At 42.5% G+C, this 26,301-nt stretch overlaps 3 protein-coding genes and 1 long non-coding RNA gene across 8 annotated transcripts in view; 3 read left to right on the forward strand and 1 right to left on the reverse strand.

Moving 5' to 3' along the window:
• Positions 1-5,726, forward strand: part of RLF (RLF zinc finger) — an 86,649-nt gene extending 80,923 nt beyond the window's left edge. Inside the window, exon 8 of the mRNA XM_003989897.4 lies at positions 603-5,726. Coding sequence (XP_003989946.1) covers positions 603-5,246 — 4,644 coding nt within the window. The 3' untranslated portion in view covers positions 5,247-5,726. The remainder of the gene's footprint in view (positions 1-602) is intronic.
• LOC111561713 lies at positions 5,449-12,668 on the reverse strand. The gene is made up of 3 exons (XR_002744429.2): positions 11,817-12,668; positions 10,175-10,226; positions 5,449-7,938 (listed from the first exon to the last, which is right to left on the reverse strand). It is a non-coding gene; the product is annotated as an uncharacterized LOC111561713 (long non-coding RNA).
• A 21-nt stretch (positions 12,669-12,689) lies between these two features.
• Positions 12,690-16,254, forward strand: TMCO2 (transmembrane and coiled-coil domains 2). Its single transcript, XM_003989946.6, has 2 exons — positions 12,690-13,056; positions 15,851-16,254. The coding sequence occupies exons 1-2, from the start codon at positions 12,814-12,816 to the stop codon at positions 16,163-16,165; spliced, it is 558 nt and encodes a 185-aa protein (XP_003989995.4). The 5' UTR covers positions 12,690-12,813; the 3' UTR covers positions 16,166-16,254.
• A 6,454-nt stretch (positions 16,255-22,708) lies between these two features.
• Positions 22,709-26,301, forward strand: part of ZMPSTE24 (zinc metallopeptidase STE24) — a 40,983-nt gene continuing 37,390 nt past the window's right edge. Inside the window, exons 1-2 of one of the 5 annotated variants that reach the window (XM_045035603.1) lie at positions 22,712-23,030; positions 25,435-25,581. In XM_045035603.1, the coding sequence (XP_044891538.1) occupies positions 22,908-23,030; positions 25,435-25,581 (270 nt within the window). In that variant the 5' untranslated portion in view covers positions 22,712-22,907. Of the gene's footprint in view, positions 23,031-25,434; positions 25,582-26,301 lie in introns of all 5 variants that reach the window. The other 4 variants (XM_019836741.3, XM_003989898.6, XM_045035604.1 and 1 more) reach the window with 4 other exon arrangements.

The following is a 26,301-nucleotide window of genomic DNA, read 5'->3' on the forward strand; positions in this document are numbered from 1 at the left end:
ACCAGCTTAAGACAATTCTTTTTTTGAATCCTTCAGTGACCTTACTTATCCTGATTTCCTTTGAATTCATGTACCTTTATTATTTATACATTTGGCATATAAATAAATTCCTTGAGGGTTAGACAGTGCTTTAATAGGCAGTGTTTTGTAAAGTTGGACACTATAAATGTACATTGTAACATCTAATCCAGTCCTTTCTTTGCTTGTTGAGGCAAAAAGAATTGGAGCACCTGAGTGGCTCAGTCGGTTAAGTGTTCATCTTCGACTCAGATCATCATCTCAAGGCTCGTGGGTCTAAGCCCCAGGTCGGGCTTTTAAGCTGACTGCTCAGAGCCTGGAGCCTGCTTTGGATTCTGTGTCTTCCTCTCTCTCTCTGCCTGCCCCTGCCCCACTCATGGTCGCTCTCGCTCTTTCTCAAAAATAAATCATTTTAAAAATTAAAAAGGAGAAGGATCTAAATGTAACTTGGAGGAAGAAAGTTTAAAGATAAATTTAAGAACACTAAAAGGTTCGAGAAGTATGTATCTTACCAGTGAAAGTTAGGTAATACTTCATAATGAAAAAGTAATAACCCCACCCCCCCACCCCTGTTTGTCTTACAGGCACAAGACGCTGGTCTCGGAGTGTCAATTTTACTATGTGTCAGAGCTCTTCAACTCAGATCAAGTGAGGATGAGGAAATGAAGGCATCAGTTTGCAAAACAATTGCTTGTCTTTTACCAGAAGATTTAGAGGTCAGACGAGCCTGTCAGCTTACAGAATTCTTAATTGAACCTAGTTTGGATGGATTTAATATGTTGGAAGAACTGTATCTGCAACCAGATCAAAAATTTGATGAAGAAAATGCACCAGTTCCAAATTCTCTCCGATGTGAGCTCTTACTAGCTTTAAAGGCCCACTGGCCTTTTGATCCTGAATTTTGGGACTGGAAAACTTTAAAACGACACTGCCACCAACTGCTAGGACAAGAGGCCTCAGATTCTGATGATGATCTAAGTGGCTATGAAATGTCTATTAATGACACAGACGTTTTAGAGTCATTTCTCAGTGACTATGAGGAAGGTAAAGAAGATAAACAATATAGAAGAAGAGATTTGACAGATCAGCATAAGGAGAAAAGAGACAAAAAACCCATTGGTTCTTCTGAAAGATACCAGAGGTGGCTTCAGTATAAATTTTTCTGTTTGTTATGTAAGCGGGAATGTATAGAGGCCAGGATTCTTCATCATTCTAAGATGCATATGGAAGATGGAATTTACACCTGTCCAGTTTGTATTAAAAAATTCAAGAGAAAAGAAATTTTTGTTCCTCATGTGATGGAGCATGTTAAAATGCCACCAAGCAGAAGGGACCGTTCTAGAAAGAAATTACTGTTGAAAGGCTCTCAGAAGGGAATTTGTCCCAAGAGCCCCTCTGCAACCCTGGAGCAAAACCAATCATTGGATGAACAAGCCAAAGGAGAGTCTCATGAATACGTCACATTCAGCAAATTAGAAGATTGCCACCTGCAAGACAGAGATTTGTACCCATGTCCTGGCACAGACTGTTCCCGAGTATTTAAGCAGTTTAAATACTTAAGTGTGCATCTTAAAGCTGAACACCAAAATAATGATGAAAATGCCAAGCACTACTTGGATATGAAAAATAGAAGAGAGAAGTGTACTTATTGTCGACGACATTTCATGTCTGCTTTTCACCTGCGGGAGCATGAACAAGTGCATTGTGGTCCTCAACCTTATATGTGTGTATCTATAGATTGCTATGCAAGGTTCGGATCAGTGAATGAACTACTTAACCATAAACAAAAACATGATGATCTGCGTTATAAATGTGAATTAAATGGCTGTAATATTGTTTTCAGTGACTTGGGACAGCTTTACCACCATGAAGCACAACACTTTAGGGATGCATCTTACACATGCAACTTTGTTGGCTGTAAAAAATTCTATTATTCCAAAATTGAATACCAGGATCACCTCTCAATGCATAATGTTGAAAGTTCAAATGGAGATGTGAAGAAATCGGTGAAACTTGAGGAGGCGGCACCAGGTGAAAAGCAAGATTGTATTGATCAGCCCCATCTACTTGACCAAACTGATAAATCACATTTACCCGAGGATCTTCTTTTCTGTGCCGGATCAGCTAGTTCTCAAATAGAAACTGCAGAAAATCTGAAAGAAAACAGTGACAGTAATTCTAGTGATCAGTTAAGTCATAGCTCTTCAGCTTCCATGAATGAAGAGTTAATTGATACACTGGATCACTCAGAAATGCAGGATATATTATTATCTCATGAGAAAGTCTTTGTGCCCTCCAATTTAAAAGAGAAATGTTCCAATGTGGCAGTTTGCTTTGATGGGACTAAGTTCACCTGTGGTTTTGATGGCTGTGGTTCCACGTACAAAAATGCAAGAGGGATGCAAAAGCATCTCCGCAAGGTCCATCCGTACCACTTCAAACCCAAAAAGATAAAGACAAAAGATCTCTTTCCCTGTGGGGGTAATGAACACAATCAAGCAACTGAAAAGTTTGATGCAGAACCTAAACCCAGTTCAGATACAAACAGTGACTCCCCAGATGAAGGTCTAGACCACAATATTCATACTAAATGCAAACGAGAATATCAAGGTTATTCCTCAGAAGCTTCTATCTGTGCTTCTAAGAGGCCGTGTACAGAGGATACCATGTTGGAACTTCTGTTACGCTTGAAACATTTAAGCTTGAAAAACTCAATAACGCATGGATCATTCTCAGGGTCATTGCAGGGGTACCCATCCAGTGGTGCTAAGTCTCTTCAGTCGGTTTCACCTACTATCTCTGACCTTAATTTTCAGAATCAAGACGAGAATATGCCAAGTCAGTACCTTGCACAGTTGGCAGCTAAGCCTTTTTTCTGTGAGCTTCAAGGATGCAAATATGAATTTGTGACCAGAGAGGCTTTGTTAATGCATTATCTTAAAAAACACAATTACTCAAAAGAAAAAGTCCTTCAGTTAACCATGTTTCAACATCGGTATTCCCCATTCCAGTGTCATATTTGCCAAAGGTCATTTACAAGAAAAACACACCTTAGGATTCATTATAAAAATAAACATCAAATTGGCAGTGACAGAGTCACTCACAAACTACTAGATAATGAAAAATGTGATCATGAAGGCCCATGCTCAGTAGACAGATTGAAAGGTGATTGCTCTACAGAACTTGGTGGTGACCCCAGCAGTAACTCTGAGAAGCCACACTGTCACTCTAAAAAGGATGAATGCAGTTCAGAAACAGATTTGGAGTCGTCTTGTGAAGAAACAGAAAGTAAAACATCTGATATTTCATCACCCATGGGTAGCCATAGAGAAGAACGAGAAGGACGAGAGGGAAGAGGTAGCAGGAGGACTGTTGCTAAAGGAAACCTCTGCTATATTTTGAATAAGTACCACAAACCATTCCATTGTATCCATAAAACTTGCAACTCCTCCTTCACTAATCTAAAAGGCTTGATTCGTCATTACAGAACTGTACATCAGTACAACAAAGAACAATTATGTTTAGAAAAAGACAAAGCAAGAACCAAAAGGGAACTTGTCAAATGTAAAAAGATATTTGCTTGCAAATACAAGGAATGTAACAAACGCTTCCTGTGTTCCAAAGCTCTTGCTAAGCACTGTAGTGACTCCCATAACCTAGATCATATTGAAGAGCCTAAAGTGCTTTCTGAAGCTGAATCTGCAGCAAGGTTTTCCTGTAACCAGCCTCAGTGCCCTGCTGTTTTTTATACATTCAGCAAGTTGAAGCACCACTTGATGGAACAGCATAATATTGAAGGAGAAATACATTCAGAATATGAAATTCATTGTGATCTTAATGGCTGTGGCCAGATTTTCACCCATCGCAGTAATTATTCTCAACATGTATATTACCGACATAAGGACTATTACGACGATCTATTTAGAAGTCAGAAAGTGGCAAATGAAAGGCTACTGAGGAGTGAAAAGGTGTGTCCGACAGCTCTCACTCAGGGGCATGAACATCAGACTACCAGGAGATCATTTAATGCTAAGGCTAAAAAATGTAGTTTAATCAAAGAAAAGAAGGCTCCGATTAGTTTTAAAACAAGAGCTGAAGCCCTCCATATGTGTGTGGAACAGTCTGAGCACACACAGTACCCCTGCATGGTTCAAGGATGCTTATCTGTGGTGAAGTTGGAAAGCAGCATAGTGAGGCATTATAAACGCACCCATCAGATGAGTAGTGCCTACTTAGAGCAACAGATGGAAAACCTGGTCGTTTGTGTGAAGTATGGTACCAAAATTAAGGAGGAGCCCCCTTCTGAAGCAGAGCCCTATATAAAGAAAGAAGAAAATAGCTGTGAATCAGAGCACACAAAGCACGGCCATTCCCCAGGTGACAGCGTGCCTGTCCAGAACACAGATTCCCTTCATCCAGGCGAAAGGGATGGAGGTCAGAAAGGATGTACAGAAAGCAAACCAGTTTTTGATGCAGATACTCTCCTCTACAGAGGAACTTTGAAATGTAACCATAGTTCAGAAACCACTTCTTTGGAACAATGTAATATAGTTCAGCCTCCTCCTTGTAAAATAGAAAATTCCATACCTAATCCTAGTGGGACTGAGAGTGGGACTTATTTCACGAGTTTCCAGCTGCCTTTACCAAGGATCAAAGACTCAGAGACTGGGCAGCCAAGTTCAGGGCAAGAAAACACTGTAAAAAATTCAACCCCTGTTCCAAAAGAGAATTTTAGGAAACATCCACAGCCCAGGTCATTTGATTTGAAGACTTACAAACCTATGGGATTTGAATCTTCATTTCTGAAATTTATTCAGGAAAGTGAAGAGAAAGAAGACGATTTTGATGATTGGGAACCTTCGGAGCACTTAACATTAAATAATTCTTCACAACCCAGTAATGACTTAACAGGGAGTGTTATGGCAAATAATATGGTGAATGACAATGACCCTGAAGTTGACATACCTCATTCTTCCAGTGACTCTGCAATTCATGAGAACCTGACTGCAATCCCACCTTTGATAGTAGCTGAGACAACAACAGTTCCTTCCTTGGAAAACCTGAGGGTTGTATTGGACAAAGCATTAACAGACTGTGGAGAGCTTGCCTTAAAACAGCTTCATTATCTTCGGCCAGTGGTTGTCCTTGAAAGATCTAAGTTTTCCACACCAATTTTAGACTTGTTTCCAACAAAAAAGACAGATGAGCTTTGTGTAGGAAGTTCCTAAATAGCAATTTTGTTTTAGAAACAGACTGGCTCCAACACTGCAACATGGGGACAATTGCCAATTTGAACAAAGGCTGCGAACCAGCCACACCATTGTTTAGGGTAGAATAGGCTGTGTATTTACATGAATGTATAATATCTATGTCAGCAGTATTGGCTGAGTCCATTAGCTCTCCAGTTGGTTTATTGATTGGGGTTTTTTGTTTTTGTTTTTGTTTATTAAAAAAAGAAATGGAACTGTACTCTTGTTTGGTGCTAATTAATACATCAAAATATATTGGGGCTTCCTTTTTCAAATTAAGTGTGCATGATTGTATATGGAACAAATACTAAGATCCCAGGGTGGGAGGGCTAGGGAAAGGGATATGGAGTTCTTACTTGACTTGAATGTGCACCTGAGGGTGCTTTGTGTAATATATTGTACACTACAGCATCTTATATTTTTTGAGTTGAGTTTCAATAAATTACAATTTTTCACCCAGTTCTTGTTTACTCATAATGAGTTTTCATACCATACACTAACTGAAACTGCACTGGGCATTTTCTGGAATGTGCACTTATATTTTACCCCAGTAGTTTCTCGTTTCTTATTAACCAAACCATTCAGATCAAGTTTCTTTCTGAATGACTGTTGTCATAAAGTTTTTGTGTAGAGAAAATTCTGAAATTGAGTAATTAGCTCTGAGGGTCAAGATAGCTCCCAAAAGAGGATGCCCGGCAGCTGTCCAGATAGAAAGAATACCAAGGAGAACATGAAGGGCATAGATGGATGCAGTCATGTTTCCAGGGACCTACAAAGAGTGTGGTAGGCTGCAATGAAAGGGAAGCACTGGGGTGGATGAGATGACTGTAGAGATCGATGGGCGAGGACCCAACCATGAATGCTATTGAGTTTGGACTCGAGTCCTTAGGCAGCTGAGAGGCTTTAAAGGATTTGAACAAAATAACATGACGTTAATTGCAATGTGAAATTAATAACAATTTGTAGATGTCTTAAAATGATTGTGATTTGAGAGGCTGAGAATGGAAACAGTAGATATTAAGACTGTTGAAGTAACTGAGGCAAACCTGATGAGAGTTTATACTATCAGTTGGAGCACAAGGAAGAGGAGATGAAATTTAAAGAGAGGGTTGGATGGTGAAAAAAACGTTTTGAGCAAAACCGATTTAGTAGTGATGCGTCCAGTTGAGGTTGGAATACAAAAGGAAGAAATGAATTTTGGGGAAGAGGATGGAAAGCCAAGGTGAGCTTGGTCTTTGGATGTGTTGAACCTCAGTGGACTATGAGCCCTGTATGTCTAAAGACAAAGCAGTGTGTTCTTATAAATACAGCAGCTTTATTCTCTGTTCTTGTGAAGTTCTCAGTGAGTTTCATCAGCTAGCAATGAAGTGACTCAGACACTCCTAATATCCCTTTCTTATGTCTGTCGTTAGGATTTTAAGACCTTGTCTCTGACCCCTAAAACCCACACACACACACACACACGGACACACAATGCCTAAGTGCTTTCTTGGTTCAGATCCTAGTAGGTAACCATAGGGTTCTCAAATAAGCATCTGTTGAAAGAAAAAAATGGCAGAAACAGTGGACAGTGGAACATCTTAGAGGCTGAGGCTACTACTGACTCTTTGGGACCTTTAGCTAATTTCTGTGGGCTTCAGTTTCCTCACCTATAAAGTGAAGAGGTATGGGATATTTTGACAGGTCTCTTTCTGTGATCTGAGCATGAGAAACAGCTGGCGGCTTCATTTTTAGCCCAGAACAAGAGAAGACTGCTAATTTGCTTAAGACTGAACTACATCCATTCGACCACTCCTAATTTCTACCCCCAGAAAGGGCCAAGTAGGTCCGTTTGTAGTGGAACCAAACCCTAGTTGAACGCTATTGGAAGTTTGCTTCAAGTAGAAGCCTAAATGGTTCATCCTAAGATTATTTTCTATTCCAGTTGGAGCATCTTTATTTGACTTTTTAATAAGACCACGTTTTATGTCAAACCCAGCATGTGTAGTTCTATGATAATACAGAAGGTCGGACAGTTATTTTTCTAGCTTTCCATACTGTCATTTTTACTTGATGTGTCTTTGGGATTTGTGCCAATGCTAGCACAAACCTGGAAGCATTGACTTTGTTTTCAGAGCCCTTTTAAAGTCGAGAATGCCCCCTAAATAATGGGTAGAAGTTCAGAGTACCAGACACTTTCATTCTGTCCTTTTACCCAGAATTCTCTTACTTCAGTGTTTCCCCATGTTGATGAACACGTGTGAGAGAGTGGGGTGGGAAATGAAGGAAAAGAAAGTTTTTGATTAGAATTCACAGTATTCCATCCCAAACCTATCGTCTCTTAGTCCCAGGTTGCCTACTTCTGCCCTGCACTGCCAAGGACATAGTCATAGTTATTAACCAAATATTTAAGTGCACACATATTTAGTGACGGTTTCAGATGCTTTAAAAGATAAAAATGTAAAGTAAATTTATCAAGGCATCTGGCGGTGTGGAGCTTTTATGTGAGGGCTGGGGTAGCTTTAAACGTTGTAAAGTGTGGTAAGTGGACCAGCAGCGTGGGCATCACCTGGAGCATGTTAGAAATGGAGAATGTCAGGTCCCACTCCAGAGCTTCTGGACCCAAATCGCATTTTAGTAAGATCGATCTCCAGATGATTCATAGGCACAGAAAAATTTGAGAAGCAGTGGCCTAGAATACAAAGTGGAAAGCACTGTGAGAATTCAGGGTAATTGCACTTTTTTAAAGCACTTTACATAAAATTATCTTGTTGAATTTTCATAAGTTCATGAAGTAGGTACAGCTACCCTTATTTGGCAACTAAAAAGATAGAAATAAAGTGTTTTGCCTAGCTGATAAAAGCTAGGAATAGGTGGAGCCTAGTTTCCAATCTCATCTGACGGAAGGTATCAGGGAGGGGAAGTTAATGTGAAGGAAGAATATTAGAAGGTTGCAGGTGGTATTTAAAGTCCCAAAAACACCCTAGCTCTGTAATTAAACTGAGTATATGGTTTGTAAAAGTGAATAATGGAGAATAAAGTTTGAAATGTAAGTAAAAGCCAGGTCACGCGAATCCAATGTCAATCATACATCTATTATTGACATTTTCTCATTTGAGGAAAAAGGAAAACTAGTTCATATGGTTTCTGTAATTTGTAAACTGTTAAAAAGTCCATGTTTCTCTCAGAGAGAAACTTCTAAAGGTCTGAAAGGTTGCCCAATCCCTTCTCCCCACCTGCCACCCCACAATAGACTGTGATACCCCTGGTTTTATATGCTGACTCAGAGGCAAAGCCTCCTATTATGTAGAGCTGAGTCTGGAAAGAGGGGCCTGCCTTAGTCTGACCTGCTTTGTCTATACCTGCAGGAATAGATTCTGTGACAGACTGCTTTTGGAGGTCTGAACCACTTTGAGGAAGGGAAGCAGAATAGTCAGGAGATTTAAAAACCTGTTCACCTGTATTCGACAGGTTTAGCCTGGAAAAGAGAAGACTGGAGGTACAGGAAAGCTATAGCCAAGTATTCACTAAGCACATACTATCTGCTAGCTCCTGAGCGATGAACATGAGGCAGTGAGTTTCCTGCATCATGGTGATTAGAGTCTAGTAAAGAAGAGAGACAATAAACAAAACACTACATAAAGTGCTACAAAAGAATCTGTGGCTGCGATAGCCTCCCCCCGCCCCCCGCCCCGCCAAAAAACAAAAAGGCCAAGAAGAGCTTCCTTGAGGAAGCCATGTTTGAACTGAAACCTGAAGAATCAATAGGAATTATCCAGAGAGGATAATCCTGTTGTGTGGAAAGGCTTTGTGGGGTGTTCATGACCTTGACAAGTCTGGTATAGCTCATGCTGAGAGGAAAAATGGGAAAGGGAAAGGAGAGAAGGTTGGATAGATAGGTAAGCAGCAACCATATTTTAGTGCCAAGTAACTAGCTTCTAGATTTCAGATTTTGTTTGAAAGTCAATGAAGAACCTTTTGAAGGTTTAAAAGTAGGCACTGCGTGATTCATAAATTGCAGCATGTAAGTCAAAAAGTCTTAATACAGTCTGATGTGGAAGTGACTGATGGCTGGCCCAGTAGATAGATGGATGGATGACGCTATCTAAAGGTGGGCTGAGGGGTGCCTGGTGGATCAGTCGGTTCAGTGTCTGACTTCAGCTCAGGTCATGATCTCACAGCTGGTGACTTCAAGCCCCGTGTCGGACTCTGTGCTGACAGCTCAGCTGGCATGCTCTGTCCCTCTGTCTCTCAAAAGTAAATAAACATTTAAAATTAAAAAATTAAATGTGGGGGGCGCCTGGGTGGCTCAGTCGGTTAAGCGGCCGACTTCAGCTCAGGTCATGATCTTTCGGTCCGTGAGTTCGAGCCCCGCGTCAGGCTCTGTGCTGACAGCTCAGAGCCCGGAGCCTGTTTCAGATTCTGTGTCTCCCTCTCTCTGACCCTCCCCCCTTCATGCTCTGTCTCTCTCTGTCTCAAAAATAAATAAACATTTAAAAAAAATTTTTTTAAATAAAAAATGTGGGCTGAGATGTCTTGCATAGTGATAATTCATCTTTGGATATGTTCAGGTGTCTAAGAAGGGAGTCAAACTATAAATGGGTTTTTGGACTAGGTTCTTTCTAATTTTTTTTTTAACATTTATTATTCATTTTTGAGAGACAGAGCATGAGCAGGGAAGGGGCAGAGAGAGAAGGAGACACAGAATCCGAAGCAGGCTCCAGGCCCCGAGCTGTCAGCACAGAGCCCGACGCAGGGCTCGAAATCACGAACTGCGAGATCATGACCTGAACCGGAGTCGGACACTCAACCGACTGAGCCACCCAGGTGCCCCTGGACTAGGTTCTTTTAAGGTATGTTATACTATGGAGATTTACAATACCTTGCATTTGTTTGTAAATGTCACTACAAATAATAGTTGCACTTACCTCTATGGGTAGCTTCTTCTTTTGCACAAATTTTCAACTTCTCACTACAGGCCTACAAGGTAGAAGTTACCCCACGTCACAAGGTATTAAGGCTTGAGTTAAGTAATTTGCTCAAGGTAACAAGGTTAGTGAATAGGAGAGCCAAAAGTTTTAACCCAGATCCATTGTATTCCCAAAGGCCTATCCTCTTAACAGTTACTCTATAAAGATTCTATCCAGGGGCACCTGGGTGGCTCAGTCAGTTAAGCATCCAACTCAAGTTCGACTCAGGTCATTATCTATGGTTTGTGAGTTCCAGCCCTGCAGCGGGCTGTAAGCTAACAGTGTGGAGCCTGCTTGGGATTCTCTCTCTCTTCCTCTTCCTCTGCCCCTCCCCCACTTTCTCTCTCTCTTTCCCTCTCTCTCTCAAATAAACTTAAAAAAAAATAAAAATAAAAGGATTCTACCCAAACAAGTGCACAGATATGGTAATAGGCACTTGATGAATGAACAGTGTAGGCCATAAAGATATTTTGAATTCTTCCAGGTGACTTTGCATTCATCTAATATTTTATTTTAAAAAGTTTTTAGGGGCGCCTGGGTGGCTCAGTCGGTTAAGCGTCCGACTTCAGCTCAGGTCACGATCTTGCGGTCCGTGAGTTCGAGCCCCGCATCGGGCTCTGGGCTGATGGCTCAGAGCCTGGAGCCTGCTTCCGATTCTGTGTCTCCCTCTCTCTCTGCCCCTCCCCCGTTCACGCTCTGTCTCTCTCTGTCTCAAAAATAAATAAACGTTAAAAAAAATTAAAAAAAAATAAATAAAAATAAATAAAAAGTTTTTAATGTTTATTTTTGAGAAAGAAAGAGTGTGAGCAAGGGAAGGGCAGAGAGAGAAGGAGACAAAGACTCTGAAGCAGGCTCCAGGCTCTGAGCTGTCAGCACAGAGCCCAATGCAGGGCTTGAACTCATGAACCGTGCGATCATGACCTGAGCTGAAGTTGGACACTTAACAGACTGAGCCACCCAGGCACCCCTCACTTAATATTTAGACTTCCTATGTGCCAAGCCCTAGGGATACAGTAGTCAATAAAAGGGACATGGTCCCTGTCTTCAAGTTGATAATAGGAAAGACAGATGTGAAACCAAAAATTTCACAAATAACTATAATTGTGTTAAGTGCTTTGAAAGTAAAGTGAGAGGTGCCATGTAACAGGGGGTCTAATCTAGTATAGAGATTCTCAAGCAATGATTTAGTTGTCACAGCCCTATCTTTCTCCAAAAAGTTTCTGATTGGCATTCTTTAATAGTTTCTGACCTATTTTAACCTTTAATAGCCAAATCCAAAGTCTTATCTGAGTCTCTTTTATTCCTTGCTAGAAAAGATTTTGCGTTCAGTCACTAGGAGACTGTGGGTTTAACATCAATAGCAGTCACTCCTGAACCAGTAGATCATTTCATCCTGACGCAAGTACATTTCCAACGGCACTCTGGACCCCGTCTTCTGGATGTGTCTCTGGCACCTCAAGCAACTTGCCTTACCTCCCCTTCTTGCAAGAACAAAACAGTTCTTGCCTCTACCAGGCCTCCCTCTTGCTGTCCTTTCGACCAGAATGAGCAGATTGGAATAGCATCACACAATATTTTTCCAAAAATTGTTGTAACTGACCCCTTTTCTTGCTTTTTCTGCCTCTCCCTCTTCTTGGTGCAAACCCACTTTTGGATTCTTGGCTGTCTTCACAATTGATCTCACAGTTCATACGCTTGTGTGTGAACTCTTTTCAGGTAAGTTTTTTAGGTACAGACCATACATTTTATATTTTCATACCTCCTTGCTGAAAATACATAGGTAGTAGCCAATAAATAATTGTTTTGATAACATGTGATTTAAGTTATTGTACAGCATGCTACTGTTTACCAAGTGTTTAGAAAATGATATCATTTGTTTCTAACATAAACCTTGCAAAAGATGTGGCATTCCCATCTGTAAAGAGATGAGCAAAATGAGGCTCAAATATGTTTAAAGTCTTCCCAAAGATCACAATTTCTAAACAATAGTGACATGTGAAAAAAGGGAATGCTACAAAATGATCCAGTAATATCCCCCCTCCACATTTACCTAATCCCTAAAGAGCAAACTATTCACTCTTCAGGAAAACTTTCTTTAAATCCTCAAATCTCCACTTAACCTCAGTTAATAATTGCTGTCTCTTCAGTGTATTGTTGGAAGCGTTTTATATCTACACTCCCCAAGAAAGTGGCCGCTAGCCACATTGGCTAAATAATTAAATTTATCTAGTTATAATTAAATAAAATGTAAAATCCAATTCCTTGGCCACACTATTCACATAGGATAGAGCAGATATAGAATATTCCCATCATTGCAGAAAGTTCGATTGGACAGTGCTGGGCTAGAGCTAGAACTTGCCAAAGATCAGAGAAAGCAGTATGACTGAACCAAAAATCCAGGCCAGTAGCTGGTTGGTTCTGAGTGAGAAAGTTCACCGGGTGAGTGGGAAGCAAGCTGACCTTTGAAACAGTGACATCACAATGTACAGTTCACAATGGCTCCAGAACACCTCGGCTCCAAGGCCACGCTCCCTAGCCCATATCTAGGTTCCTGAAGCCTCTGCACATGTAGTTCCAGGAGCTGTTGTCTTACTAAAATGTCAATATCTTTGTCCTCATCTTCTGTCTGGGACAACCTCGTAGAATATCTCTCTCTGAGCTCAATATGGAAGTGGCTACAAGCAACTCTTCTGGGAGAGACTAGTCCACCTCAGCAAACAAATTTTGGAGTACTAGATACCCTTGCTCCAATTGTGCAAGTTATCCTGGGGATTTCTTTTTTGCTTTTGATGGGAGTAGGAGTATATATCTTATGGAAACGAAGTGTTCGGTCAATTCAGGTCATACTCTTTTGTTCCAGAGGAATTTAAATAGTTAGAAATTGAAACTTGGTTAGTTCTCTCCCGCATTGCTGCTATACCCGTATTCTAAGACCATGCAGATGAGGAAAGGATGAACCCTAATCTCTGAAATTGGTTGAAACTAGGTTATCCTTAAAAACTTTTGCCAGTTAGGTTTCGAGCATAAAGCGCTCTCTCTCTCACAGTGGTTTTTGGCCTGTTTTAGAATAAAACAGATGAAACAAGCTTGTAAACTGAGAAGGCAGCTTAACCTCAAACTTATTTGATCACATATTCATCTTTGAGTTTTTACTATGTGCCTGACACCATTAGGGGTACCTTTTCATAGAATAGGCATTGCAAGGATAATTGGGATATTGGGTTTGGCTTTGTGTTCTTACTGTGACATTGCTCTGTACCTGATGTCAAGGCATGTATATTCATTAGGCACCGATATTTTCATTATTTCTTTGTTTTCACAATATCAGGCTTGGGCACCTGGCTGGCTCAGTCAGTTAAGCATCTGACATCGGCTCGGGTCATGATCTTGCTGTTCATGAGTCTGAGCCTCACGTCAGGCTCTCCGCTGAGAGCACAGAGCCTGCTTCAGATCCTGTCTCCCTCTCTCTCTGCCCCCCACCCCCGCCTGCTCATGCTCGCGCCCTCTCTCTCTCTCTCTCTCTCTCACACACACACATAAATAAATAAATAAATAAATAAATAAATAAATAAATAAATAAATAAAACATTGAAAAAAAAAAACCCAACAATATCAGACTCAATAAACAGGGATTCTTCTGAGGAATAGGAGCATAATTGGCTGGGATTGTAAGAAACATTGAGGATTTTACATACTTCTAATCACCAATAATAATAACTTCATAGTTTTATCACCAGCAATAATAGCTATATTTACAATGTAATCAAAATGCTTTCTTTTTTTTTTTTTTAATGTTTATTTGTTTCTGAGAGAGAGAGAGCAGGGGAGGGTCAGAGAGAGAGGGAGAGAGAGAATCCTAAGCAGACTCTGCCTGTCAGCAGAGCCCAATGAGGGACTCTAACCCATAAACCATGAGATCATGACCTGAACTGAAATCAGGAGTCTGACACTTAACCAACTGAGCCAGCCAGGATCCCCCCAGTTTTTTTTAAGTTTATATGAGAGAGAGAATGTGTGTGCGAAAGTGTGCTCGGGGGAGGGGCAGAGAGAGAAGGAGAGAGGATCCCAAGCAGAACCCACGAACCATGAGATCATGACTTGAGCCACAGCCAAGAGTCAGACACTTAACTGACTGAGCCACCCAGAAGCCCCTAGTCAAAATGTTTTTAGAATCCCAACAATAACATGAAGTGGATAGAGGTTGTTTTCATATAGAGGTTTCATTTTCATTATCACCTCCATTTTGTAGGCAAGCGAACTTGGTTATCACTGAACCAAGTTGACATAGACTGTAAAAACTGGCAAATCTGAGATTTGAACCCAGCGTTTAGGATGCCAAATTCAAATCTCCCAAATCTCATTTAATGTAATCTAACTAACGTAAATCCCCAACAGGGACATGTGTGTATACATGAACTTCAGTTAGCTAATAGAAGAATATAAGGCCAAAAACCCAAACTGTTTTCTATAATTCTGGGTTCTGCTCTTGTCTGGTTAACGTTCAGCTCAATTAGATGAACCCGCAGCCCTCCGGACACCTCAGCCAAGAAAAAGAGGTAGTATAACAAGTGGTTAACAGCAAGGGCTTTGGAGTCGGACTGCGGGGGCTCAAACCTTGGTTCCGTCGCTTGCTGTGTTGACTGACAGCAACCAGCCTCCAAAACCCCACTTTCCTTTATCTGTAGGATGGGTTTGCTAACAGTGCCTCTCTTAGAGTGGTAGTGAGGGTTAAAGGAGATATTGTGTATGTAAAGCTCAGCACGCACTAAGTACTCAATAAACAGGGCCAGTTATCATAACAAGGAAGAAAGATGATTGGTTGTTTGTTTTTTTTTTTATCCTGACAGGAATCTATCCTAGATCATTAAAAATTTTCCCCCAGGGGCGCCTGGGTGGCTCAGCCAGTTAAGCGGCCGACTCCAGTTCAGGTCATGATCTTGCAGTTTGTGAGTTCGAGCCCCGAGTCGGGCTCTGTGCTGACAGCTCAGAGCCTGGAGCCTGTTTCAGATTCTGTGTCTCCCTCTCTCTGACCCTCCCCCGTTCATGCTCTGTCTCTCTCTGTCTCAAAAATAAATAAACGTTAAAAAAAAATTAAAAAAAAAAAAGGTAAGGTAAGCTAAATTGAAAAAAAAAAAATTTTCCCCCCAGGACCAGGAAACCTAGTTTTTCAGACCACTGTGTCCTGAGGGAACCTACACGGAAGTCAGAATTCCTGGGTTTCAGTCCTGGCTCTACCATTCCCAAGTATACGACCTTGGACAATGGCAGGGTCCAAGCTGGAAGGTATTTAAATGGCTACCCAGTTCTGTTTTTTTTCTACATAAACAGGTCATGCATAGGCAAAACGCCCTCCTAGCACAGATCCCTGCCTGTGACAAATTTTTAGTAAATGGTATCTATTATTATCATCTTCACTAATTAAATGCAAATAATAATCCCTGACCTGCGTATCACTGTGTTTTGTGGTGAAGATCAAAAGACGAAAAAGATGTGAAGGTGTTTTGTTAAACAGAAGCCTTGGCGTAGGGATGAGGGATTATTGTTACTGTTAGGTTTTTGTTTTGATTCTGTTAGTAAACTGAGGCATTCGTGTGAATAAACGAGTAACGTTCAACTTCTGTTGTTTTGTTTTAGAAAATACTGTTGTTTATCATCACACTCTACAAACTTTACAAGAAGAGCGCAGATTTTTTTCAGGCTTTGCTGGTCAACCCAGAAGGGAACGCTCTCCCGGGTCAAGACAATAACTTCTTCCTGTCCTTGGGTCTGCAAGAGAGAATTTTGAAAAAACTTCAGACGGTGGAAAACAAAGTGAAGGACCTGGAGGGGATGATCATTTCCCACAAACCTGCCACGAAGAGGGATTGCTCCTCTGAGCCCTACTGCAGCTGCTCTGACTGCCAGAGTCCCTTGCCCGCATCAGGATTTACTTCCACATCTGAAATGTGACGGATTCCAATCTCTTCCAGAAAAGCACTGTTTTTTCCCTCATGTGTGTGGTGGTGTATCAATAAAGGTAGAGAACTATATTGAAATTACCCTGCAAGGACGGGCTCTCTATTCACTAGGGCCCAGCTTCTACTGACGTGTGCGGTGGGGTAATGTGGGGTATAGTCGTCGTTAAAAATGTCTCTGAGATAATGATGTCACTTGGTAGGCTGGAGACCATAAACAGGCATATTGCGACAAGGATGACCAAACCGGAATATGTGGGATGGGAAAAGAAGGGAAAGTGGGTCAGGGATGCAACCTTGGGTTCCACGCTGAAGAGGTTGGGTTGGATACGATAAAAACAGCAAGAAAGTGCTGTTGAAGGGCAATGGTGTGGACTGTCCTGTAGAGATAGGCTGGCTCCTGTGCTGGTCTTTGGTCTAAAGGTAAATAATGTGGCCTGGGAATCTGTGTTCATTAATTACTCAGAGGTGGACAAGGGTGGGGTGGACATAAAGGACACTATAATTTTATCCAACTTTTATTGATACTTAATCTGGGCTAAGCATTATAACCCTTGGGAATCTGTCCTGAGTGCTTCAGGAGCACCCAGTTTGGCTGGTTGGGCAGTTAATTTCAGAACAAGGAGTTATATGTGATACAGTGGGGTTATACCAACTTGAACTTAGCTGAATTCTCCTATGTGAATCCCAGCTAGGCAGGGAGGGAAGGAGGCACCTAGCTGCCATTTCACTTGATGGGTGTGCCCCCCCCCATAGGAAGGAGGGCCCACGGAGGGAGGGATGGTAGTAAATCATCCCCTCAGTGGGTGGGTCTCAGATTCCCCAAGCCTTATAGTGTGTGCATTTTTGCCACAATAAATGTGATTATAGTCATTGAAATACTTTGCAACTCTCTGCCACCCAAATGAAATACTTGGGCAAAGAAAGCAGCAGTGATTTATGGCCATCCTGGAGAAAGACTGGCTGTGCTGTTCAACAGGATACGATATAACAATCTCCCAAGCTGGCATCTTCCTAAGGGATTTCCAAGGGTAATTTTGATCATAAGTTTTTTCCAGTGCACTGGCATTAAACTGCAACCTCTGTAAGATGAGACCTCACGGCATAGTGTACTCAGTGTAAAAACAGGTTAGTAAATACAAGGTAGGGCCAGGAAAGGCTTTGCAGAAGAAGTGACATCTGAGTAGTCCCATAAAGGGTTACATAGGCAGACAATGAAATGGAAGGTATTTCTGCTGGTGAATCACGACAGAGCCATATAAAAAGAGGGTGGCTTGGCTGGAGAAGGGGAGTTTCAGGATGGCTAAAGCACTGGCTATTTTCTAAGCTACAGTGAAGGATTTGGGCTTCAGGGTAAGACACACTAACTTCATCCTCAGATCAGCTTTAATTGATGATGTAGTGGGGCGCCTGAGTGGCTCAATCGGTGAATCATCCAACTTCGGCTCAGGTCATGATCTCATGGTTCGTGAGTTCATGTCAGTGCATGCTGACAGCTCAGAGCCCGGAGCTTGCTTCAGATCCTGTGTCTCCCTCTCTTCCTGCCCCTCCCCTGCTCATACACTGTCTCTCTCTGTCTCTCTCTCTCTCTCTCTCTCAAAATAAGTAAACATTAAATTTTTTTTTTTTTAACTCATGATGTGGTGGGGGCGCCCGGGTGGCTCAGTCAGTTGGGCGTCCGACTTCGGCTCAGGTCATGATCTCTCAGTCTGTGAGTTGGAGCCCCGCGTCAGGCTCTGTGCTGACAGCTCAGAGCCTGGAGCCTGTTTCAGATTCTGTGTCTCCCTCTCTCTCTGACCCTCCCCCGTTCATGCTCTGTCTCAAAAATAAAGAAACATTAAAAAAAAAATTCATGATGTGGTGAACAGAACAGACGGAAGTTACCAAGTATGCATTATCTGTTAGTGCAGGTGAGGAGTTTGTTCACTATGCTGCTTAAAGAGTTCCATGCAATCTTTTAAATAAAGTCAAAGTCTCAAGGCACCTGGCTGACTCTGTCAGTGGAGAATGTGACTCTTGATATCGGGGTCCTGAGTTTGAGCCCCATGTTGGATAGGAGACTGCTTTAAAAAAAATTTTTGTTTTTTAATTGAAGTCATTACCTCCATTTTTGCACAGTCCACATTTAAGTGTCTTCCTACATAGTTCTAGTCATCTTGTTTCAGTTACTTTTCTGGGGTATTTCAAAGAAAGTGTCAGAAGAAGGGCCCAGAAGAGTAGACTGATGTCATGTAATGAAGGGCCTTAAAGGTCATACCATATTGTTGGAAATGGGTCATTGTAGGTTCTTAGACAGGAGAGTGACATAGATTTGGTAGTCCGTATGGGAGACAGAATAGAATGATCTAGATGTAAAAGATAAAACAGGCTGGCTGCTTGTATGAGGATGCACGGTGTGGTAGAAACTGATGGAGTCACCTTGTTTCTGGCTCTCAGCTCTCCAGAAAGGGTGTGTGGGTCACACCACAGTCACAAGAGACTGATACCAAGTGTTCGTTCCCAGTGTGGGGAGTGGGTCATTCTTGAGACCAGAGTACTTATGTCCAGGGCATCAATTAAGGAAACTTGGATGTGTGGCGAGCAGAAAATCAAGGCAAAATGGGGAAAGGGCTTGAGAGCTAGTTTGTCGTTCAGGTCAGTTGGGCTAGACCAACTATCCTCCACCACTCCATAGGGAGGAGAATCCTTCCCCTCCACATTCAGTCTGCCTCCTTTGGGAAAACCCTGACGACAGCCTGTTGGGAGGCTCCCATTTCAGTCTTCACACACACCAACCCTTCTATCTACAAACACTATCTCTCTGCACAGGGTAGGAAAGGCTTCACTTTCCATAATTCACTTCTCCCTTTGCTGCTACCACCCTAGTCAAAGCCCCCATCATTTCTCACCTGGATCCTCAAAATGGCCTTCCAACTGGACTCCCTGCTTCCATCTGTGTCCCCATTCAATTTATTCTCCACACAGAGGGCAAAGATACATTACTCCTCTGCTTAAAACCTTCCAATGGCTTCTTAGTTCACCCTGAGTAGAAGAAGTCAAGTTCTTGTCTAAAGGACTGTGCTTGATGACATGATCTGCCTCACCCTCCTTCTTACTCTCTCCTCTTTCCACACCCTCTTATTCCTCACATACTAAGCATTATCTGACCTTAGGGTCTCTGCACTTTCCCCAGATACCTATGTGGCTTCTTCTCTTACTTTCTTTGGGTGTATGCTCAACTGTCAATCTGAGAGGTCTTCCTTGCTTATTTTATGTAAAGAAGGTGCCCCTCATGCCAACATAGTATAGCCCCCTTTTCCTGCTTTTTCTTCACAGTACCTATCACCTCCTCCACTTCTACTGTCATGCGTTTGCTTATAATCTGTCTTCCCCTCTATCTACCCCAGCCTACTAAGAACGTAAGCTTCAGGAGAGAAAGGGGTTTTGTCTAGTTCACTGTTATATCCCAGGCACTCAAAACAATGCCTAATACTTAGCAGATATTCAATATTCATTGAATGAATGAGCGAATTCCAGTCTTGACTTTTAGCAACCTCTTAGCAGCTTCCTGTTCCTCCATTTCTTCAGATACATGGTGACAGATAACACTGTGATGCAGTTCTCTGGAGCTGGGGGAGCCTGTAGCTAGTCTTTTTTGTTTGTTTTGTTTTGAGAGAGAGAGAACAAGCTGGGGAGGGGCAGAGAGAGAGAGGGAGAGAGAAAGAATCCAAAGCAGGCTCCATACTGTCAGCACGGAGCCAGATGCAGGACTTGATCCCACAAACCGTGAGATCGTGACCTGAGCCAAAATCAAGAGTCGGACGCTTAACTGACTGAGCCATCCAGGTGCCCCTGCTTTGTTTTTTGTTTTTTTTTTTTTTTGTTTTTTTTTTTTTTTTTAAAGTAGGTTTCACGCCAAGTGCAGAGCCCAACGTGGGGCTTGAACTCGTGATCCTGAGATCAAGACCTGAGCTGGGATCAAGAGTCAGACACGTAACTGACGGAACGACCCAGGGACCCAGGTGCCCGAGTAGCTAGTCTTTATAAGGCACTTGTTCAGAGCCGCATACATTGCTGAAAGCTTTACATGATTTTTCTCATTTGATCTTCACAATAGGAGGCGGTAAGTACTATTATTCTCATTTCACTGATGAGCAACCAATGCACAGAGAGGTTAAGTAACTTGCTAATATGTGGTGCAACCGTGGCTGGCAATCAAGCAGCCTGATTCTAAACCTGTGCTCGCTTTAGTCACAGCATTTGGTTGGCGGGAGTTTCCGTGAGGCTTTTGGACAAACTGCAGCAGGATGGAGCTAGATGAACCCAGACAGGTGAAGGCAAGAAAAACAAAGAGGGCGTGGCAATCATAGCCCAAGGGACAGGGAATTTTGAAAAAGTGTTTATCCCCTCATATTTTTAAGTTGATAGCTAAAGTTTTCATCACAAATGTATTAATTTTTTTAATGTTTTTATTTTATTTTTGAGAGAGAGACAGAGTGTGAGTGGGGGAGGGGTAGAGAGAGAGGGAGACAGAACCTGAAGTAGGCTCCAGGCTCTGAGCTGTCAGCGCAGAGCCTTGACGTGGGGCTTGAACTCACAGACCACGAGATCATGACCTGAGCCAAAGGGATGCCCAACCGACTGAGCCACCCAGGGACCCCCGATCACAAATTTAAATAGTTGCAATGAATGTAAACTCTGGCAAACTGTAAATAATGACAATTTAAGATAGCACTGTCAAATCACTTTTTATAATGTATCCAACAGACTCTATGTTACAATTTAGTGACCACCATCATCCATTTAAAATTACACATGAGCTCTTTAATATTTGGTAATTCTATATTGTTCTTTCATCTCTAAATTATATTTACTCCATAAAATGTTATCCAAAGACAATAATTTTTACATTTCAAAAACCTTTTACTGATCACTTATTCGTGATAAAAATATGTATCAAGGGAAATTAAAAACATTTTTTCCTTGTAATTGTATGGCTTTATGTATTTTAGTTATTCTGAGCTGAGTAATATTACAATTATCTTTAATATACCAGTTGCTCAAAATGATATGATTATAAATTTTGACAGTACATAAATATAAAAGGTAAAATTCTACTGGAAACACATCTCTCCGTGAGATAGATGGGGATTCCCCAGAAATTAATTCATGTATCTAAATGACTGTTTCTTACTGCTAGATTAACAGGGTTTGGCTTCAATTTTCTTTTTTGTTTTCATAGATACAGTGCCAAGAAATATGACTCACGAGGGAATGCTGGTAATTCTGTTACAGAATTGTCGATCATTTCTTTGGTTTTCTTCTGAGTGATACACCAAAAGTCAGAGTGCTCCTTCCTCAGTGGGCAGTTCAAACAGACCTACTACTAATTCTGTTAAAAGCAAAGCGAACCAAGCAAAAACCCGGAAACAATCTAACAAAAGAACTTGTTATCCAGTCATTAGAGTCCTTCACTTTCTCAAGTGATTTTTAATTATACTGATTACTTTTCTCTTGGAGGCATTTAGGAAGAGTTGGGAAATTCGAGATATTGTTAATTTCAACACATCTTTAGCATTACAATATTACTGTAATTTAAATATATTTTAGTTGCAGCTGCAGACTTAGCTCAACTTATTGTAAATAATAATTATGCAAATTAGCAACGCCAGTCTCTTTGACAAACCAACTAACCAAATTAGGCTTCTCTTTGGGGAGAAAAAAATTTCCCTTTTCAAGTCAAGTAAATGTGTTAACAGGCGCCCCCGTGACCACATGTCACTTCTCAATCCCAAAATAAACATGGCACTGAGCTTTGACAGGGGTTGGTCCCTAAGGAAAGTAAGTCTCTTTCAGTTCAGGTGTTTTTAACCCACGCCTTCCTTGTTTTGTTCCAGGACACTCAGGCAAGATGCCACCCCGCCTTCACGTGGGGTGGCAGAGGCGACATCTTTAAACGCAAATCTCATCACTACCGCCCACTGTCTAACAGGTCTGCACTCGGAACACCCCAATATGGGCCCAAATCCCGCACTAAGAATGCCTAGTCTCGCTCTCCGCTCTCCCTTTCAGCCCTAAGGTGTCCCGGGCACGCCAAGCCACTGTTTGATCTGCGCCAGGTCAGAAGCACGGTTTCCAGAGCCGGCGAAGTCGGCCCCTCTGCGGCTCTTCCCCGCTTCCTCACGGCGGGAGTGGCGGCCCCCTCTGCGTCAGCCCCAGCTCAGTCCCGACCACCAGTGGGCTTGCGCTGGCCGGGAAGGTCCCGCGCAGGCCGCAGCCCTGCCAGGGCAAGCCCGGCACCGAACGACGCCACCTCCCCCTCGGGGGAAAGCGACAGCTCTGCTGCGTTGCCGGGCCCAGGAGGGAGGCCGGAACCCTCGGCGAGAGCCCGGCGTGGGAGGGAGGGAGGGGGAAGAATGTTGGTGCAACGCAGCTCCGAGTGATCTGACCGGGCGGCCGAGCCGCAGCGGACGCAAGCCGGAACTCGGCGTGTGGACTTCGGCCCGCCTTGGGCCGGAAGTGGGGAAGGCGGGATTGTCCTTTTCCGGCAGAAAGTAGGAGGAACCGGGGGCGTCTCCGTGGGGAAGAGTGTTGGTGTAACACTGCCGGCTGCGCCGAGGGGTAGGATGGAGGCGGGTGTCGGTGTAGGGGCGCTCGGAAGGGACGGATATCGCTGTGGCACTGCGGGGACGCTCTGAGGGGACTGGTGTCGGTGTGGCACCGGTGCACGCTGAAGGAGCTGGCGGAACCGGGTGGCCATGGGGATGTGGGCGTCGCTGGACGCGATGTGGGAGATGCCGGCCGAGAAGCGTATTTTCGGGGCCGTGCTGCTCTTCTCCTGGACAGTGTATCTTTGGGAGACCTTCCTAGCGCAGCGACAGGTGAGCCTAGACGGGGCCCACCTGACCCCGACACCTGACCTGCCCGGGCCAGCGTCGGTCTCGACCCGCAAGTCCCTGGATGGTTGCTGCGGCTCCAGCATCAGCCTCGACCCTGTGGGTCCCTACTGGGCCTCCTAACTTGGCCCGATGGCGGGCTTGGCCTTGAGGGTATCTGGTGCCTCTAGGAGGTTTTCCGCGACGTGATCCTGGGACCCAGGCCGGTTAGGGCCTGGTGAAAGGGAAGTCAGGGCCGACTTGAGTTGACTTGAGTCGTGCCTGGCCCACAGCTTTCTTAGGATCCTCAGGCCCAGACTTACCTCCTTTACCTTTGGCAAAGACCCATGAGCCTTTAAAAGGAAGATGCAACATTTTTACCAATCACAACTTCCCGGTGATGCTCAACCATGGGATTAGGACACCATTTTCTGAAAATAAAGACTTAACAAATCCTTCTAAGGACCTGAACTTTTTTCCCTTAAAAAACAAACAAACAAACAAAGAAACATGTATACAGTATGTTGTTTTGCCCAAAGAACAATATGTTCTTTTGTTTAAACAATTAGAGCTGTAAAATAGAAACTGAAAGTTACTTAATAACAGTTTCCTGGAGGTAATCATAATGAACGGCCTGCTGTTGGAGATGCAAACTTTTAAATGAGATAGATCTTAAGTTTGTCTGCTTTATTGTCTCTGATTGCTGATTTGTTTTATCTACATTCTTCTATGTTGTCATTGTGTCAACCTGATGGCTATGAGAACCTTTTTTTTAACTGCCAGAACTCTTTCTTGAGCATTACCTTCCTCTACAGTACACATTTCTTCTCTCGGGTTACTTTCTGCATGAATCTTTAAATTGGAATTTTTAGTTTTTCATGAGTGGCTGAGTTGTGTCTTGATCTCTTCTTTTAGCCCAGGATCTTTTTTTATTTACTTATTTTTTAGTCTTTTGAGTCTTTTTTTTTTTTTGTCTTTTTAAAAAGTAATCTCTATGCCCAATGTGGGGCTCAAACTCATGACCCCAGGATCAAGAGTCACATGCTCTACCAACTGAGCCAACTGGGTGCCCCTTAGTTCAGAATCTTTAAAGAGGTGTTAAGCTGTATAGCACTAAGTTCTCTGACATAGATATCTTTGGATAACTTTATTAGTACAGAATCTTGAGGTCCTAAAGAAGATCCTTTGGATAAGGTAAACACAGTATATAGTGTCTAAATTGAGGGGCTTATTGAACATCTATCTGTCTTACTTTAACGATAAGCCCAGTTACAGTAACTGCTTTTTGAGAATGTCTCCTTTACTCAATTATGCTTTAATTTTTTAAATGTTTTTTATTTATTTTTGAGAGAGCAACAGAGAATGACTGGGGGTGGGGCAGAGAGAGGCCCCAGGCTCTTAACTGTCAGCACAGAGCCTGATGTGGGGCTTGATCCCAAACTGTGAGATCATGATCTGAACCAAAGTCAGATACTTAACCGACTGAGCCATCCAGGCGCCTCCTCCTCAGTTGTGCTTTAATGTAATGCCTTTTATTGAGGGTTTGGTAAGGTGCCCAACAATGTATAGGGAAGCCATGTGTCATAAAACCATTGTAGGAGATACTGTCCATTATATTGCTTAGTTTCTGTGCCCTGTATTATGTCCCGTGGTCTGAAATTTACCATTTCGAATTTGGCATAATGATAAAGTTTGTCTTTTATTTTTTTAATTTTAGAGATAAGAGTGTGTAGGCAGGGGGGAGGGGTAAAGGGGAGAGGTAGAGAACCTTAAGCAGGCTCCATGCTCAGTGCCGAGCTCCACCCTGGGCTCGATCCCACTACCCTGGAATCATGATCTGAGCCAAAATCTAGAGTTGGATGTTCAACTGACTGAGCCACCCAGGTGCCCCAAGTCTGTCTCTCTTGAAGACCTGATCTGTTTCCATTTGTCATTCCTCAGATTTCTCTGAATTTAGTTTTCAGGACCAAGTTTAGTAATTAGCTACAATATCTGTTAATACTTATGGCTAGCATGGCTTCCTTCTCCTTTCCATGAGTTTGTTTTCTATATTATATAGGATGTATGTTTTTCTTGGAGTGAGTGGTACATCACCCTTTGTACATCACCATTTGTGATGTACAGTTTTGGTTTACATGTGCAGACTGAAGTGTGATGACAGCCCTGATTTTAATTTTCCCTTGTTAGCTAGCCTCCGAGTCTCTTGTTCTGCTTTTACTTTGCTGCGTCAGTTGTCTTCGCGGTCAATGCACTTGATCAAACGTAATATTTGTGTATATGTAAAGCAAATTCAGTAGGCTTAAGTGACAGGTTAAGGCTGTAACTACTCAGTGTTTGATCATAAATGACTATTGTAATAAATAAGGCGTTGGCTTGACTGTCTCAAAGTGTTTTCTTCAAAATATTTCAGAGACGGATATATAAAACAACAACTCATGTACCACTGGAGTTAGGACAGATCATGGACTCAGAAACCTTTGAGAAATCCCGACTGTATCAACTGGATAAAAGTACTTTCAGCTTCTGGTCAGGACTCTATTCAGAGATTGAAGGCACTGTGAGTAAATTACTTTCTGGAGAGACAACTTATCGAAATGTTTAGTACTCTGTAATGTTGGTTTTCATTTTGTATTCTTGTGACACAAAAGAGGGTACCATATCTACACATCCTAGAATGCTTTTTTAACCTTTGTTACCAGTAATAATGGGTGTGGAGCAAAAGAGGCTCATACATAATTGTTAGTGAGTTGAAAACTGTGGCATATGATAACTATCGTAGGTCAGGTGTGAAAAAGAACCTTCTATTATAAGACATTAAGATCTTATGGGGCGCCTGGGTGGCGCAGTCGGTTAAGCGTCCAACTTCAGCCAGGTCACGATCTCACGGTCCGTGAGTTCGAGCCCCGCGTCGGGCTCTGGGCTGATGGCTCGGAGCCTGGAGCCTGTTTCCGATTCTGTGTCTCCCTCTCTTTCTGCCCCTCCCCCGTTCATGCTCTGTCTCTCTCTGTCCCAAAAATAAATGTTGAAAAAAAAAAATTAAAAAAAAAAAAAAGATTTTTTTTTTTTTTTTTTTTTTTAGTTTATTTATTTATTTTGAGAGAGAGAGAATCCCAAGCAGGCTCTGCACATGAGGTCAGTGCACAGGGCCTGACACAGGGCTCGAACCCACGAAACCAAGAGATCGTGACCTGAGCCAAAATTCAAGAGTTGGATGTTAAACCAACTGAAGTACCCAGGCGCCCCTCTGAGATATTCAGCAGTCTTTACAGGCCTTCCT

The sequence above is a fragment of the Felis catus genome, chromosome C1, assembly GCF_018350175.1.
Source record: "Felis catus isolate Fca126 chromosome C1, F.catus_Fca126_mat1.0, whole genome shotgun sequence".
NCBI lineage: Eukaryota > Metazoa > Chordata > Mammalia > Carnivora > Felidae > Felis > Felis catus.

Coding starts and splice junctions, on each gene's coding strand:
- TMCO2 (XM_003989946.6), top strand. CDS start 12,814: ATGTCAATATCTTTGTCCTCATCTTCTGTCTGGGACAACCTCGTAGAA. Junction 13,057..15,850: donor GAAGTGTTCGGTCAATTCAG/GTCATACTCTTT, acceptor GTTTTGTTTTAG/AAAATACTGTTGTTTATCAT.